Source organism: Anomaloglossus baeobatrachus, chromosome 5, assembly GCF_048569485.1.
Source record: "Anomaloglossus baeobatrachus isolate aAnoBae1 chromosome 5, aAnoBae1.hap1, whole genome shotgun sequence".
NCBI classification, from domain to species: domain Eukaryota; kingdom Metazoa; phylum Chordata; class Amphibia; order Anura; family Aromobatidae; genus Anomaloglossus; species Anomaloglossus baeobatrachus.
Genome location: NC_134357.1, coordinates 25655527 through 25674027, shown reverse-complemented (window position 1 = coordinate 25674027; position 18501 = coordinate 25655527). Strand labels below are relative to the sequence as shown.

The 18501-nt window shown below is 50.2% G+C and overlaps 2 protein-coding genes across 2 annotated transcripts in view; one reads left to right on the top strand and one right to left on the bottom strand.

Annotated features, from left to right (window-relative positions):
* TAPBPL (TAP binding protein like) overlaps window positions 1-18501 on the bottom strand; it is a 112051-nt gene that overhangs the window by 65018 nt on the left and 28532 nt on the right. The gene's annotated exons all lie outside the window — the stretch shown is intronic.
* Window positions 10158-18501, top strand: part of LPAR5 (lysophosphatidic acid receptor 5) — a 48521-nt gene continuing 40177 nt past the window's right edge. The window contains 1 exon segment of the mRNA XM_075348336.1: window positions 10158-10309. Within this exon segment, the coding sequence (XP_075204451.1) occupies window positions 10292-10309 (18 nt within the window). The 5' untranslated portion in view covers window positions 10158-10291.

The following is an 18501-nucleotide window of genomic DNA, read 5'->3' as shown; positions in this document are numbered from 1 at the left end:
AACATGACACAACTAAAGGAGTTGTGTATAGAGACGAGCAAATCGATTTTGCAGGATCTTGGTCCAATGGCCATACCGCGATGGGTGGGATGTGAATCGCCTCCTAGCTGCCCCAGAACCTCTTTGGTTTTGTAGACCCTATACAAGGTCATTGTTGTGGCATTGAGGCTGGCCTCCGTCCGTTCGGCAGCCACACACAACCGACGCAGCCACCAGATTAGTGTCCTGTGAATCAATTCACTCATTGCAAATTGTATGAGATTAGAAAAATATAGCGGCTTGCCTTCAGAACCACTTATCTCCATAGGCCATGTCCGGTATTGAAGAATTCACCTCAGTGGCACTGAGTGTTAATACCTGACACAGCCTTTGGTCAAGAGGGGCGCTGTTCCTCGGAGAAAGTAGCTGGGTGGGGTTTTTTGGTAGCGTTTTTTTTTACACCGACACCTTCCTACTACAAATCAATAGATGCATTCTCCAGATTTGTTATATATTTGCACATTTTTAGAACAATTTAGCTTGTTTAAGCCACACCTTTCTCTTCTAAGACCCTCCATTTTTTAGACTCAAGTCCATCCAATGAGGAAAAAAAAGTGAAAAAAAAAACTAATACATTTGGCACAAGGCATGTACACTAGTTTTATTTAATGAAAATTGGGGCAGAAATGTTGGGCCTTGTGCACATGCTGCGTTTTTGAAGCCGTTCGTCGTCCAAATCTGCATGTCATTCCTTATCCCAGCAAAGTCAATAAAAAACCTGAAGTGCTGCGAACACGTTGCTTCTTTTTTTCTTGCAGTTTTGGGTGCAGAAATAAGAAGCAGCATGTCAATTGTTGGTGAGGGGTTTTTTTTTCTTGCTTTTTTTTAGCCCTTCCAGCCAATGATTTCACTAAAAAAAAGGCATGGCACAAAAAAATGAACAAAAAAGCACCAAAAACACATGCGTTTTTGGTGCTTTTTTTCTGCCACAAGGTGCAGTTTTTGGTGCAGAACCTGCACCCAATCTGCAGCGTGCGCACGTACCTTTGCATGGCTTGTACCCCTGATATCCAAAAAATACCAATGAGAATCCTTGTGCCAAGCTGCCCCCAACCCCCAACAGAGTTAACCCCTTCCCTCCTGGGTAATTTTTCATTTTTGCGCCTTCATTTTCTTCTTTTCTTCTTCCATGAGCCATTACACTTTTATCTTTCCATCCACATGGCCGTATTAGGGCTTGTTTTTTTGCAGACTGAGTTGTCGTTTTGAATGACGCCATTCATTTTACTGTAGAATGTACGGTACTTAAAAAAAAAAATTCCAAGTGGGGTGAAGTGGTGAAAAATCTTCCAATTCCTACCATTGTTTTTTTGGGTTTTGTTTTTATGGTGTTAATCGTGAACCTGATGGACTACTTCAGCATTGCAGTATATGGTGACACTGACATGGTCCTATGAAGGAGCACCAAGATGGCAGATGTTGGGATCTTCAGTAGGCCCGAGCTGCCATGGCGACATATCTGCGCACATCGGGAACCACTACATTAAATAATAATAATTAATAATAATTGTATTCATTTATATAGCGCTATTAATTCCACAGCGCTTTACATACATTAGCAACACTGTCCTCATTGGGGTCTCTGTCACTGATTGACGACAGCATCTAATTCGTTAAATAGCAGTGATTGGAAGTCGCTAGTGATAGGGGCCGTGCTCCCACACTACATGTATGAAGTAAAATTACGGCCTATGTCGGATGGGCTTAAGAAAATTGACAAAAATAATACTGTTTTTCTTTTCCATAGCAACCAATCACAGCGCTGCTTTCATTTTTCAGGAGCATTATCAAAAATGAAAGCTGCCCTGCGATTGCTTGTTATGGGCAACAAAGACACAAAATTTTGTTTTTGATGGATTTAGAAATCTTTGATATTTCACACAAAATAATCCAGCAGGTGGCGCCAAATCCTAACATAACTCCATCTTCCCAAACCCTCAGCCCTTCTCCCTGTGATATGAGTCTCACGGATCTGCACTATTACCTGAAATATGTGTGGATTCTGTCATCTGCCTCACTACAACATATAAACCAAGAGTATTGGAAGCAGCGTTCAGTGTTGATGGGGTGAATGTATAAAGGAGCAAAAAGTCTATCCTGTGTGATACCGCCTGCTGAGCCATGTATCTAGTCCTATCCGCTGTGATACTGTCTCCTGAGCTGTGTATCTAATCCTAATATATATGATAATGTCTGGTGAGCTGTTTATCTAATTGTATCATCCCACAAGAACTGCCATATACCAGGAACACCCCACAAGATTCGCCATATACCAGGAACACCCCACAAGACCTGCCGTATACCGAAGACACCTCACAAGACTCATCAAATACCAGGAACTCCCTGAAAGACCCGGCATATAGCAGAAACATCCATACCTGTAGTATACCGGGAACCCTACAATAGCCGCTATATACTGGGAACACCCTACAAGACCTGCCGTATATCGCAAACACCCCACAAGACCTGCTGTATACCGGGAACACCCCACAAGACCTGCCGTATACCGGGAACACCCCACAAGACCTGCTGTATACCGGGAACACCCCACAAGACCTGCTGTATACCGGGAATACCCCACAAGACCTGCTGTATACCGGGAATACCCCACAAGACCTGCCATATACCGGGAACACCCCACAAGACCTGCTGTAACGGTGTGCCGGGGGTGCCTGGGGGGTTGCTGTAATGGCCGCTTTATGCATCAGACTGACCCCCGGCCCGGCCGTCACTGTTAGAACAGGGGTGTTGTTTGTGGGGCAGAGTGTGGATGGCAGAGGCATTTCGCCAGACTCAGGTAAACACCGCAGACAGGCATCTGGTGAACCAAAAGGCATTTTATTGCACATAACTTCTATACAGTTTCGGTACACAAATCTTCCAACTTCCAAATCACAATTCTTGCCGGGGGACTGCTCCTGTTTCTCTTCAGCGGGCGTTACCCGGCTACTCTTGTTTCTCTTCAACTATGCTCGTACTCCGGCTACTACAGGCTTTGCCCATAAACTTCTGCTTCTCTGTCTATGCTTCTGCAGGTCTTAGGCTGGTTTCACACTACGTTTATTTAACATGCGTCAGGAACGTTTTTTTGCTGCAAAAGCGGATCCTGCTTTTACAGCAAAAAACGCATGCAAACGCATCTGTTATTTTGCAGGATCCTGTCACTGGATGTTTAGGGGCGGGCATTGGAGTCATGTGATCGGGAGTGAGGGGAACTAGACTGGGAGCCGGCTTCTGACAGCTGCAGACGCTGGTAACCAAGGTAAACATCGGCCTTGGATACCCGATATTTATCTTGGTTACGAGTGTCTGCAGCTGCTAGGAGCAGGGCTGTCTGCAGACGTAACCAACGTAAACATCGGGTAACTAAGAGAAGTGGTTACCCGATATTTACCTTGGTTACGAGTGTCCGCAGCTCTCAGGTGGGAGAGAGACGGAGGGGAGGGAGGGGGAAAGACAGCGATAGAGAGAGAGAGGGAGAGAGGGAGGAGGAGAGAGAGACAGATCACGCGAGACTGGTTCTGGGCATGCTCAGTAGAGCAAGCAGGATCCTGTCTATCAGCACGCCAGCGTTCACATGCGTTTGCGTGCTGTTTAGTCAGGATCCAGCAATTTGCAGTATTTGGACGCAGCTCAAAAACGCTACAAGTAGCGTTTTTGAAAGATGTTAAAAAACTGCAAGTCGCTGGATCCTCACTATAACACACGCAAACGCAGGTGAACGCATGTTAACGCGAGTCCATTGCAAATGCATTGAAGTGAAAACGCATTTGCACTGGATCCGTTTTTCCGCTAAAAAAACGTTATGGACGGATGTTAAATAAACGTAGTGTGAAACCAGCCTGAGGCTGCTTTCACACTACGTCTTTTTAACATGCGTCCTGAACGTTTTTTAACGCAGAAACGGATCCAGTGCAAATGCGTTTTCATTTCAATGCATTTGCAATGGACTCGCGTCAACATGCGTTCACCTGCGTTTGCGTGCGTTATAGTGAGGATCCAGCGACTTGCAGTTTTTTAACATCTTTCAAAAACGCTACTTGTAGCGTTTTTGAGCTGCGTCCAACTTCTACAAATTGCTGGATCCTGACTAAACAGCATGCAAACGCAGGTGAACGCTGGCATGCTGATAGACAGGATCCTGCTTGCTCTACTGAGCATGCCCAGAAGCCAGCCTCCGTGATCAGTCTATCTCTCTCCCTCTCCCTCTCTCCCCCTCTCTCTCCTCCCTCTCTCTCTGTCTCTCCCCCTCTCTCTCCTCCCTCTATCTCTGTCTCTCTCCCTCCCTCTCTCCCACCTGAGAGCTGCGGACACTCGTATCCAAGGTAAATATCGGGTAACCACTTATCTTAGTTACCCGATGTTTACGTTGGTTACGTGTGCAGGGAGCCCGGCTCCTAGCAGCTGCAGACGCTTGTAACCAAAGTAAATATCGGGTATCCAAGCAAGTATACCCGATGTTTACCTTGGTTACGAGCCTCGCAGCTGTCAGATGCCGGCTCCCAGTCTGGCACGTTTAGTTCCCATCACTCCCGATCACATGACTCCAATGCCCGCCCCTAAACATCCAGTGACAGGATCCTGCAAAGTAACACATGCGTTTGCATGCATTTTTTGCTGTAAAAGCAGGATCCGCTTTTGCAGCAAAAAAACGTTCAGGACGCATGTTAAAAAGACGTAGTGTGAAAGCAGCCTTACCCGTACACTGCTGGTTCTTGATCAAGGCACTTTCTCTTTCTCTCTTTGGCTATCTGCCACGGTCGCTCCCACACTCTGCCCCGTTGCTTCTTCCCTCAGCACCAACAGACTCACTCACTACTCTCACTCTGCTACAGAGCCCTCTATCCCTCCCCCTAGGCTGTCCTGCTCCTCCTTTCTCCTATACTGCTCCCATGGGGACCACTGTTCCACCCTGACACCTAGTGGGGAAACCCGTTATTGCTGTAAAACACAAATAACATCACAACATCTTTAACATCTCTGGCTACCCCAGCGTGGGGCATGTTCAGGGGGGAAACTGCTTCTTCGTCCTAGGGGTCCGTCCACCCCTTACACCTGCCATATACCAGGAACACCCCACAAGACCCAACGTATACCGGGAACACCCCACAAGACCTGCCGTATACCAGAAACATCCCACAAGATCTGCCGTATACCGGAAACACCCCACAAGACCTGGCGTATACCGGGAACACCCGACAAGACCTGGCGTATACCAGGAACACCCCACAAGACCTGCCGTATACTGGGAACACCCCACAAGACCCGCATATACCGGGAACACCCCACAAGACCCGCCATATACCGGGAACACCCCACAAGACCTGCCATATACCGGGAACACCCCACAAGACCCGCCATATACCGGGAACACCCCAAAAGACCTGCCGTATACCGGGAACACCCCACAAGACCTGCCGTATACCGGGAACACCCCACAAGACCTGCCGTATACCGGGAACATTATTATTTTCTTGGGAGCAGGATAAACACAGGCTCAGAATTGGGGGTATCAGCAGATTGGGGAGTTTGTATAGTTTAGAATAGATGGGGATGGAAATTTTAAAAGTAAAATAATATTTTTATTATTTTTATAGCGCCATTTAATCCATGGCACTTTACATGTGAAAAAGGGTATGTACAATAATCATGATCAATACAAGAGACACAGACAGGTAGAGAGATGACCCTGCCCACGAGGACTCAGTCTATGGGAGGAGAGCACCCTGCCCGTGAGGGCTCACAGTCTATAGGAGAACAGAGGATCCTGCCCGTGAGGGCTCACAGTCTATAGGAGAACAGAGGACCCTGCCCACGAGGGCTCACAGTCTACAGGAGGAGAGAAGACCCTGCGCACGAGGGCTCACAGTCTACAGGAGGAGAGAAGACCCTGCCCACGAGGGCTCACAGTCTACAGGAGGAGAGAAGACCCTGCCCACGAGGGCTCACAGTCTACAGGAGGAGAGAGGACCCTGCCCACGAGGGCTCACAGTCTACAGGAGGAGAGAGGACCCTGCCCACGAGGGCTCACAGTCTACAGGAAGAGAGAGGATCCTGCCCGGGAGGGCTCACAGTCTACAGGAGGAGAGAAGATCCTGCCCACGAGGGCTCACAGTCTACAGGAGGAGAGAGCACCCTGCCCATGAGGGCTCACAGTCTACAGGAGGAGAGAAGACCCTGCCCACGAGGGCTCACAGTCTACAGGAGGAGAGAAGACCCTGCCCACGAGGGCTCACAGTCTACAGGAGGGGAGAGCACCCTGCCCATGAGGGCTCACAGTCTACAGGAGGAGAGAAGACCCTGCCCACGAGGGCTCATAGTCTACAAGAGGAGAGAGGACCCTGCCCGCAAGGGCTCATAGTCTACAGGAGGAGAGAAGACCCTGCCCACGAGGGCTCACAGTCTACAGGAGGAGAGAAGACCCTGCCCATGAGGGTTCACAGTCCACAGGTGGAGAGAGGACTCTGCCCACGAGGGCTCACAGTCTACAGGAGGAGAGAGGACCCTACCCGCAAGGGCTCATAGTCTACAAGATGTCTGTGGACTAAATTGTCCATACAAGTTGTGGCTAGAAGAAGTGTTGTGCCGTTCTAAGCAAGATGGAAAGACGGCAAAAGTGAATGACTCCATCAGGAGGAACGTCAGCTGTGAAGTCACTATACTGTATATACCTGTACTGTTATCTTATATGTTCTGCAGAGCTGGTGTCTATCACCCTGTGGCACTGTATGGTGGTAATATCGGTCTTAATCTTTACATAGTTACATAGGTTAAAAAAAGACCCCGGCCCATCAAATTCCACCTTCCTCCACCAATTATACATTAACTATAACCCACAATGTTATGTAGTGAGGAATTCATCCAGCTGCAATGTCTTTGCTTATTTTTAGTCTCCTGTGGTTCCTCTTTGTGGTGCCGGGAATAAGACCCCACTAGAATATGTCCCCTTCCCCTTGACCCCATTTCTGGTCCCCTAGCTTCCCGTCTGGTGGTCACCCCTGGTCTTAGTCGCTCAGATCCTTTCGCTTCGCCATTTTTCCTGCTTACAACACACGACTGACTCATCAGTGCTGATAATAATTCCCGCCACCGCTGTCACCAGATAATCAATGGGGTTTATGTCATGGCTGATCAGTGGACAATTACTGGAGGAGGAAAAAATCTACAAAAGGGAGAAAACTTCCAGGACATTGGTGGTTTCCTCCTCCTCCTCCTCCTCCTTCAGCATCATCATCACATAGGACATGTCTGATCTTGAAGGTCCTCTTCCACCCAGTGCCAGTTTAACCCTTTGTCAGCATCGAAGAATTCGAGATCTCCTCCTCCTTTAGTTTACGTGTAAAGCTGCGTGTTCAGTCCTGGCCGGATGTGTACAGTTTATACTACAAGGCTGAATTATAAATACAGCTCCGGGACTTGACCTTGTGTTTTATGTAATTTTACTTTGCAGTCATTACCTAAGTAATTAGGTGACAAACATCACGGCTACCATGGGAGTAGTCACCCAGCTTTCCTAGACTTCTGAGTGATAAGTGTGTCTGGCTCTATAACAGTCATCATGGCTCCCATGGGAATAATCACCCAGCTTTCCTAGACTTCTTAGTGATGTGTGTCTGGCTCTGTAATGACCATCATGGCTCCCATGGGAGTAGTCACCCAGCTTTCCTAGACTTCTGAGTGATAAGTGTGTCTGGCTCTGTAATGAACATCATGGCTCCCATGGGAGTAGTCACCCAGCTTTCCTAGACTTCTGAGTGATAAGTGTGTCTGGCTCTGTAACGCCCATCATGGTTCCCATGGGAGTAGTCACCCAGCTTTCCTAGACTTCTGAGTGATAAGTGTGTCTGGCTCTATAACGACCATCACGGTTCCCATGGGAGTAGTCACCCAGCTTTCCTAGACTTCTGAGTGATAAGTGCGTCTGGCTCTGTAATGAACATCATGGCTCCCATGGGAGTAGTCACCCAGCTTTCCTAGACTTCTGAGTGATAAGTGTGTCTGGCTCTGTAATGAACATCATGGCTCCCATGGGAGTAGTCACCCAGCTTTCCTAGACTTCTGAGTGATAAGTGTGTCTGGCTATGTAATGGCTCCCATGGGAGTAGTCACCCAGCTTTCCTAAATTTCTGAGTGATAAGTGTGTCTGGCTATGTAATGACCATCACAGCTCCCATGGGAGTAGTCACCCAGCTTTCGTAGACTACTAAGTGATAAATGTGTCTGGTTGTCACCCAGCTTTTCCAGACCCTTGAATGGTAAACATGTCTAGTTTTGTAACAACGCATTCTCCTTGCTCTATATAAGAAGTCCGGGAAAACCCAAAACTCCCAATGGATATGCAATAGTGGATATGAAGTCACCCAGCTTTCCCAGACCCCTGAATTGTAAATATATCTAGTTAGTGTAACAATACATTATTCTTGCTCTATAGAACAAGTCTGGGAAAGCCACTAACTCCTCATAGATATTTAATAGTGGACATGATGTCACCCAGCTTTCCCAGACTCCTGAGTGTCTAGCTGTGTAATTACACCTACTCCTCCAGCCTACTAATTTATATAAAGTCTGGAAAAGTTAGTACAAAACTTAACTTTTACATATTATGGTGTACAAATAGGTTTTCATCCAGCTTTTCCAGACCCCTGAATGGTAACTATGTCTAATTATGTAACAATACATTCTCATTGCTCTATAATAACAAGTCTGGGAAAGCCACTAACTCCCACTGGATATATAATAGTGGACCTGTTGTCACCCAGCTTTCCCAGACTCCGGAGTGTCTAGCTGTGTAATTATGCCTTCTCTTCCACCTTGCAAATATTTGTAAAGTCTGTAAAAGCTTGCACAATACTTAGCTTTTATATACAATGGAGGACATATAGGTTTTCACCCAGCTTTCCCAGACTCCTGAATGGTAATTGTGGTTGTTCTCACCCAGCTTTCCCAGACCCCTGAATGGTAATTGTGGTTGTTCTCACCCAGCTTTCCCAGACCCCTGAATGGTAACTATGTCTAATTATGTAACAATACATTCTCCTTGCTCTATAATAACAAGTCTGGGAAAGCCACTAACTCCTACTGGATATATAATAGTGGACCTGTTGCACCCAGCTTTCCCAGACTCCTGAGTGTTTAGCTGTGTAATTATGCCTTCTCTTCCACTGTGCAAATATTTGTAAAGTCTGTAAAAGCTTGCACAATACTTAGCTTTTATATACAATGGAGGACATATAGGTTTTCACCCAGCTTTCCCAGACCCCCGAATGGTAATTGTGGTTGTTTTCACCCAGCTTTCCCAGACCCCTGAATGGTAATTGCGGTTGTTTTCACCCAGCTTTCCCAGACCCCTGAATGGTAATTGCGGTTGTTTTCACCCAGCTTTCCCAGACCCCTGAATGGTAATTGCGGTTGTTCTCACCCAGCTTTCCCAGACCCCTGAATGGTAATTGTGGTTGTTCTCACCCAGCTTTCCCAGACCCCTGAATGGTAATTGTGGTTGTTGTCACCCAGCTTTCCCATACCCCCTGAATGGTAATTGTGGTTGTTCTCACCCAGCTTTCCCAGACCCCTGAATGGTAATTGTGGTTGTTCTCACCCAGCTTTCCCATACCCCTGAATGGTAATTGTGGTTGTTGTCACCCAGCTTTTCCATACCCCTGAATGGTAATTGTGGTTGTTGTCACCCAGCTTTTCCATACCCCTGAATGGTAATTGTGGTTGTTCTCACCCAGCTTTCCCATACCCCTGAATGGTAATTGTGGTTGTTCTCACCCAGCTTTCCCAGACCCCTGAATGGTAATTGTGGTTGTTCTCATCCAGCTTTCCCAGACTCCTGAATGGTAATTGTGGTTGTTCTCACCCAGCTTTCCCAGACCCCTGAATGGTAATTCCGGTTGTTCTCACACAGCTTTCCCAGACAGATGAAAATAGAATGGGAGGACAAAACTTTTGTTTTTTTTCTTAAAGGGGAAATACCCTGTAAAGTTGAATGCCTGAGTTTTGTTGAGTGCTGCAATGTGATCCTTGTCACCACCTCCCAGTGTGAAGCTGCAGCCACTCCCTGCTCTCAGCTGCTAGAGGACAAATCACAAAACTTTCTATGCAGAGTACAAAGCTCAAAGGTGTGTGCCGGAGATAGGAAGCTGAGGAGCTGCTGTGCAAAATGCAAGAAACCCACAGCACAAACCTCCAGCCCATATAGCCTGAATACAGACACACAGGACAGGAATGGGAAACCCTTAGAGCTGAAATCATGATAACCCCCAGTCAGGTGAGTGCACCTCTTTCTCTTTAAGACTTGGGCTACTCTATTACTCACATTACAATGTCGCTGCCTATAGAAATGCATTGACTTGAAGGTTTACGTTCCATTACGACTGCGGCAACACCTATGTGCCTTGTACGGTCCTAGGATTACTGTCCTATAGTAAAGAATAACTTTAAAAACTTTTTCCAATTCATTTATTTTTGGATTAAATCTTTTTCTTTTATTTTTTTTTTTTATGAGGATTAAGATTTTTTATAGGATTAAGAACATTACCTAATATCCACCCCCCGGATCACATGATCCAAATCCCGTATCCCAGCCCCAAAGCCATAGACGTAATGACATCTGCAAATTAGCCTATAAATTCGCCAAATGACTTCACATTAGATTGGGCGTTCAGTATAATTAGCATCTGCTGTATTATCCATCATTTCTGACTCTTGTATAGTCAACGATGGAGGAAAATCTTAAAAAACTGCCCTATAGCTGATGTAAACCAATCAGAAGGTGCAATGGTGCTGGAGGTGATCGTCAATATATCGACCATACTCCACACAATGCTCGGGATATGTCATTCTGCGTGAATTGGTATTGTAACATGCTGCGGAATATGTTCATGCTATAGAAATAAACTGCCCTATGATTGATGTGAACCAATCAGAAGGTGCAATGGTGCTGGAGGTGATCCTCAATATATCGACCATATTCCACGCAATGCTCGGGATCCGTCATTCTGCATGACATTGCAGCAATTGTACCGTGCTGCGGAATATGTTGGCACTATAAAAATGAACTGTCCTATATTTGAGGTGAACCAATCAGAAAGTGTATTGGTGCTGGAGGTGATCGTGAATATATCGACCATACTCCATGCAATGCCCAGAATCTGTCATCCTGCATGATATTGCAATTGTACCATGCTGTGGAATATGTTGGCACTAAAAAATACACTACTAGAAATATACTGCCCTGTAATTGAGGTGAACCAATCAGAAGGTGCAATGGTGCTGGAGGTGATCGTCAATATATCGCCCATACTCCACGCAATGCTCGGGATCTGTCATCCTGTGTGACATTGCAATTGTACTGTACTGTGGAATATGTTGGCACTATAATAGAAAAAAACTTTCCTGTAATTGATGTGAACCAATCAGAAGGTGCAATGGTGCTGGAGGTGATCGTCAATATATCGACCATAGTCCATGCGATGCTCAGAATCTGTCATCCCGCCTGATATTGCAATTGTAACATGCTGCGGAATATGTTGGCACTATAGAAATAAAAATTATTGTATGATACGATTTGTAAATATTGGTGGAGAAACCACAGGGGCGCCATAGTCTACGGGAGGCGCGAAATTTGTTTTTGTATTAGTTGTTGCCTATGATAAACTCCTCTCCTCTGCTGCTCTCTGACTTCATTTCTTACTATGAGCCAGTTTTACTTTTTCTTTTACACTTTTTCTAACCCTAACTAGTGTTATGGATAGGGCTAGAGTAATAAAAGGGAATCTGTCACCAGGTTTTTGCTCCCCCATCTGAGAGCAGCATAATGTAGAGACTAGGACCCTGATTCCAGCTATGTGTCACTTACTGAGCTGTATGCTGTCATTTTGATACAATCAATGTTTTTTCTGCTGCGGATCTAGTGGTTATACAGAGCTCATAAATATGCTGGACTGCCTGCAGCACATCAAGCAGTCCTGTAATGATAATTTCCTGCTGTCACAAACCACCGGGGGGTCACTCAGAAATCCCCCGCGTTGGCTACCAGTACGTCACAATCGGGGGGTAACAAGTGGGGGTCACCCCTCCTTTATACCTCCCGACCGACAGACAGAGCACGTGATGCGCTCTCTAGCGCCCCTCTTATAGTCAGGCCAATTATGGAATTGCCCGACGATAAGCAAGGAGGCCGCTATACTACTTATGCCGATTATTGAAGGGTCCCCGGTGAGAGTAAGGTATATATTCCCCCGACCTCCGCGGGCGGAATATATAAAATCTCCCCGAATCTCACTGGCCTCCCCACAATAATCCTTGGCACAATTCGCTGCCACCAACCGCTTCACGGTAACTATTAGCCGAACACACAGACGTGGGATTCAAGATCGAGATAACAGAACAGCCCAAGATTAATTATATAATTTAATCAGCCTAAAGCACACTAGAAACTACAATATATACAATAGGGAATCTACAGAATATACATATGTCAGAGTACAGTTACAGATAAAGCATGGTTTACAACAGGTATGCAATTCAATCAGTTACCTTGTGCGTCTGGCCACAGGGGGGCGCTGTAGACCAGGTTTCTAGGAACTCCCGCAGATGTTTCCTGCACGTGACCCCCAGCGAAAGAACGCTGGAAAATGGCCGAAGTAGGGTTATCAACCTGGCCAAATCCAGGTCCCCTCCTACCTTCGTGACCTCACAGGGAGCACTGCTCCACCCCTGGCTTGAGTTATGGACAATATCCCAACATGGAATATGGGCCATAACTTTGCCTGGGAGCGTCGTAGGCGGACGCCAACGCTCTCATTGTGACAGTTATGAATTTAGCTACAGAACGAGGGGACTCATGACCTGTCTGCCAGTTCCCCATTGGCTGATATCACGCCTGGGGCATTTCCCAATGTCCTGCTCCCATAAAAAGGGTGTGCCGGCATCGTCCGCATGCAGAGACACCATTTTTATGGTTGCCATATTTATCGGAAATATGGCTTGCGAGATATGAACCATTTTTTACTGGAGTCGTTCTGTCTGGCTATTTCCATAGCCTTGCTAACTAGCTAGCAGCTCCTACTACAGGGTGACGGCAGGGAGTCATCCTGTGTCCATTGTTCCCACACCACCTAATTTCCATATCACAGGACATGGCCATGGAGGTGTAAGTGGAACACTGAGAACAAGAAGGGAGGGGGCACTGCCAGGGAGTGATGAGGGATTATGACTGGAGTCATAATTCATCTTCATATCCCGGGATTTGCCTCACACCTCCCCCCTTTTGAGGGCGCTAGGGGGCAGCACACTCCGGTGTTCCCCCGTGCGCCCGTCCGCGACCTCTCCTTGTCGGGACAGCCCGTCTGCGTTACCGTGGTCACGGCCCCTTTTGTGGCGAATGGTGAAGTTGTATTGCTGGAGCGCAAGGCTCCATCGCAACAATCGCCCATTCGTCCCAGAGACGGTGTGCAACCAGCTGAGGGGATTGTGGTCCGTCTCCACGATGAAGTGGCGCCCGTATAGATAGGGTTGCAGACGCTGCAGGGCCCACACTATGGCCAGGCACTCCTTCTCCATCGTGGAATAGGCAACTTCCCTTGGTAACAGCTTCCTGCTCAGGTACAAGACTGGGTGCTCTTGGCTCGCAGAGTCCACCTGGCTGAGCACCGCACCGAGGCCGAAGTCACTGGCGTCGGTCTGTACTACAAACGGCCGCGTGAAGTCGGCTGCCTGTAGCACGGGCGGGCTGGACAGGGCGCCCTTTAGGGCCTGGAAGGCTGTCTCGCAGTCCATTGTCCAATCGACTGCAGAGGGCAGCTTCTTCTTGGTGAGGTCCGTCAAGGGCTTTGCCAGGCTACTATAGCATGGAACAAACCTCCTATAGTACCCAGCGGTCCCCAAGAAGGACATCACCTGCTTCTTGGTCCTGGGGGTGGGCCAGGATGCGATGGCTTCCACTTTCTCAGGCTCGGGCTTCAGTGTTCTCCCACCTACCCGGTGACCGAGGTACTGGACCTCGCTCATGGCCAGCTGACACTTTCCCGGCTTGATGGTCAAACCTGCCCGGTGGATCCGCCTGAGCACCTGTGCTAGATGCTCTAGGTGGTCCTCCCAGGTGGGACTGAAGACGGCAATGTCATCTAGGTACGCGGCCGCGTACCCTTCAAGTCCCTTGAGCAGGGTGTTGACCATCCGCTGGAAAGTGGCAGGGGCATTCCTCATCCCGAATGGCATCACCGTGGACTCGTATAGTCCAAATGGGGTAATAAAGGCAGAGCGTTCCCTGGCCTCGCGAGTCAGGGGGATCTGCCAATATCCCCGGCTCAGATCCATGATGGTCAGGTACTGAGCCCCGGCCAACTGATCGAGCAGGTCATCGATGCGTGGCATTGGGTACGCATCGGCGACCGTGACAGCATTGAGCCCCCTGTAGTCCACGCAGAACCGAGTGGTTCGGTCCTTCTTAGGGACGAGGACTACAGGCGAGGCCCAAGCGCTGTTGGATGCCTGGATCACCCCCAGCTTCAGCATCTCGTCAATCTCCTGGCGCATGTGTTGCTGCACCTCCAGGGAGACCCGATATGCTGAACGCCGGATCGGGGGATGATCCCCAGTGTCCACGTGATGGACAGCCAAGTCAGTCCTTCCGGGCTGGTTGGTAAACAACCCCCGGAAGGGGAGGAGGGTGGCCCACAGCTGGGACCGTTGGTCTTCCAAGAGCTGGTGGCCAACCTCCACATCCTCAATGGATCCGCCTGCCCTAACCTGGGCTAGCATATCCAAGAGGGTTTCCGCTTCTCCCTCCTCGGGCAGGTTGCACACGGGGAGCGCACATGCCTCCCGCTCATGATGTGCCTTCATCATGTTCACATGGAAGGGCTTCCGCCTTCCACGGGCAGGGTCCAGGGTGACCAGGTACGTTACAGGGTTGAGCTGCTGGTACACGAGGTATGGGCCTTCCCAGGCTGCCTGAAGCTTGTCCTGTGGTACGGGGACCAGTACCCACACCTTTTGACCCACTTGGTAGGTCCTCTCACAAGCGTTCTGGTCGTACCAACGCTTCTGATCGGCCTGGGCTTGAGCCATATTGTCGTGTACCAGTTGCGTCAAGGCCTGCATTTTGTCCCGGAAGCGCATGACATACTCGATAACCGACACTCCAGGGGTGGCCAAATCCCCTTCCCAAGCCTCTTTCACCAGAGCCAGGGGGCCCCGCACACGTCGCCCGTACAGGAGCTCAAACGGTGAGAATCCTGTTGAGGCCTGTGGAACCTCCCGGTAAGCAAATAACAGGTGTGGGAGATACCGCTCCCAGTCACGCCCATGGGAGTCGACCAACATCTTAAGCATCTGCTTTAAGGTGCCATTGAACCGCTCGCACAGGCCATTAGTCTGTGGATGGTACGGGCTGGCCACCAGATGTCGCACCTGGACTTGCTTACAGAGGGCCTCCATCAGCTGGGACATGAATTGGGTCCCCCGGTCAGTGAGCATTTCCTGGGGAAAACCCACTCGGGAGAAAATCTCCAGCAATGCGGTGGCCACCTTGTCAGCCCGAATGGACGACAAGGCCACTGCTTCTGGGTACCGGGTGGCATAGTCCACTACCGTCAGTATGAAGCGTTTCCCGGAGCTGCTGGGGATGGCCAGCGGGCCGACCAGATCCACAGCCACCCTCCTGAAAGGCTCATCGATGATTGGCAGAGATACTAGTGGGGCTTTGGGGCGTGGCCCCGCCTTCCCCACTCTCTGACAGGTTTCACACGAACGGCAGTAGGCAGCCACATCGGCCCCCATTTTTGGCCAGTAGAAATGCTGGTTTAACCTGGCCTTGGTCTTAGCGATCCCTAGGTGTCCGGCCATCGGAATCTCATGTGCGATCCGCAACAACTCCGTCCGGAACGGATAGGGTACCACCAACTGTCGGTCCCTGGGCCACGCCTCCGGTGAACCCTGCTGGACCGTGGCCCGGTACAGCCGTCCTTGGTCCCAGACCACTCGCTCCGGGTCCGAGTCCGAGGGAGGCTGTGCCGCCTGCTCCTTAAGAGCTTTCAGGCTGTCGTCAGCTTCTAACGCTGCCTGAAACCCCTGACTAGATGTGGCCAGAATCGACGAGACTGTCACATCTTCGGTCAGTACCCCGGGACCTGTGTCCTGGCCTCCACCTGACTCGGCTGCCACTTGGTCAGAAGGGGAAGAGCTATCGGACCTCCGGGAGGCCCCTTGGCTTCCAGCACTCCCACTGCGGGTGACAGCGGCCACAGCCGCTGCGACCGTGGGTCGTGCCTGCTCCTCCTCCGTTCCTGACCAAGTCGCCGGTTCAGGCAGACCTACCTGGCTTCCTGACACCCCGGTTGTGGGGGAACCATGCACCGAGATCTTACCTGGGAGCACTTCCGCTCCTGGACCGGCCCCAATCTCACCTGCCTGTTCCCCTCCTGCAGCAACAGAACCCCGCTGTGAAATCTCTGGGGACCCCACATTTGCTGTGGTAGCCCCCACCCCACACACTGGTCCTCCCCCTGCAGCACCCTGCTCTCTGCTTATCCCTGCAGAGGGCAACAGATCCCAGCTCACAGGCTGATTACTTGTAGAGGCATTGTCACACCTTTCTCTGACCCCCTCCCCTGTCACAGCTGCAGCTGTGTGTGTGTCTATGGTGTCTGTGCAAGCAGAAATATCAGAGTTCACTCCCTCCTCCCTTACATCATTCATAGATAACACATTAACATTGTCCGGAGGCATGTCAGTACTGGCTGAAGGTTCAGCCCTTGGTTGGGGCCCAAACTGGGAGGTTATCTGCCCCAAATCTGTCCCAAGTAGCACGTTTGCAGGGATCCGATCAGTTACCCCCACCTCCCTCACCCCTCGCCCTGCGCCCCAGTCCACATAAATGTCAGCAACAGGCAGCGCCGGGTCAGTGCCTCCAATCCCGGAGACAGCGAGGGTTTTTCCAGGGATCAAGTCTTGGGGGGACACCATCTCAGGCCGCACCAGAGTCACCTCCGAGGCGCTGTCTCGCAGTCCTATGGTCACAGACCGGCCGACGGTGACAGGTTGGAAGCTGTCCAGGGACCTACCACCACCCCCACCCACACAATACACCTTGGGCGGCCCTTGGGACGGGGACGGAGCCGGGGCCTTGGGACGCTGAGGGCACATGGCCTTGAAGTGTCCAGGTAGGTTGCACTGGTGGCACCGTCTTGGTTCTGCCACGGGCCTGGAGAGGGGAGTTGAGGGGGACACCCCCTGCAGTCTAGGGGCAGGTGGGGCAGTCGCAGAATTCATCTTACCCCCTCTCCAGGTGCTGCTGGTGGCTGCTCTCCTGGCTTCAGGAGCCCGATTGTTGGTGTAGTCATCGGCCAGGGCAGCTGTAGCCGTGGACCCCTTTGGCTTCTGGTCTCGGATGAACTGGCGGAGATCGTCAGGGCAGTTCCACAAGAGTTGCTCCGTGATGAACAAGTCCAGGATCTCCGGTCCGGTGGAAAGCTGCAGGCCTTGGGTCCAGTGGTCGGCAGCTCGGGCAAGTGCCCGCCTGTGGTCAGCCCAGGAGTCCTTTGGTCCCTTCTGTAGGCTCCGGAACCTCTTGCGGTAGGACTCTGGGGTGAGGTTGTACTGTTGGATCAGGGCCCGCTTGATGGTGTCGTAGCCCTGATCTGCCTCAGCAGGCAAGTCCCCAAGGATATCCAGGGCCTTACCCCTTAAACGGGGGGTCAGGTATTTGGCCCACTGCTCCTTGTCCAGATGGTGCTGCAAGCAAGTCCGTTCAAAAGCAGTCAAGAAAGAGTCCAAGTCTCCATCCTTCTCCAGCACTGGGAAGTCCTCAACACGGACCTTTGGAAGTTTGGTGTCTTGAAGGTCACGTGTGGCTGATGAGGGCCGGAGCTGAGCTAGCTGCAGCTGGTGGTCACGGTCTGCCTGTTGCCGTCGCTCCGCAGCCTCACGCTCTGCCTGGCGCTCTTCACGCGCTGCCTGCCGCTCTGCCCTGCGCTCTGCCAGGAGTTCCTTGTAGCCCTTCTGGTCTCCAGCCTGGAGAAGGGCCATAGCCATTTGAAGAAGGCTATCCGAGCCTCCCAGGCTCGGTGGAATGGCACGTGGTGATCTGCGGCCCGCTGCGGAGCCTGGTGCTTCACTGTCCATTGCAGAGCGGAGGGCTGGCATCTGGCTCGTTGAGGACCCTTGGGTGAGCTGCTCCTCATCTTGTCCATAATTGCTAGGTTGTGCAATGTCCTCTGCAGAGCTGTTTTCTGGCGTCGAGCTCCTGGAGGACTCGTGGGCAACCTCCTCATTACTGTCCACAGCACCGTCCTCCCTCTCTTCGGCTCCTGCCTTAGCATTGGCCAGTTGCATAGCTCTGCTCCTGGTGCCATCAGCCATTCTTGCAGACTTTTGGTCACTGACACAGAACTGACACCTGATGCCTCCACACACCTTACAGTATCTGCACTCTGACACTCTAGTGTTGAGCTAGTC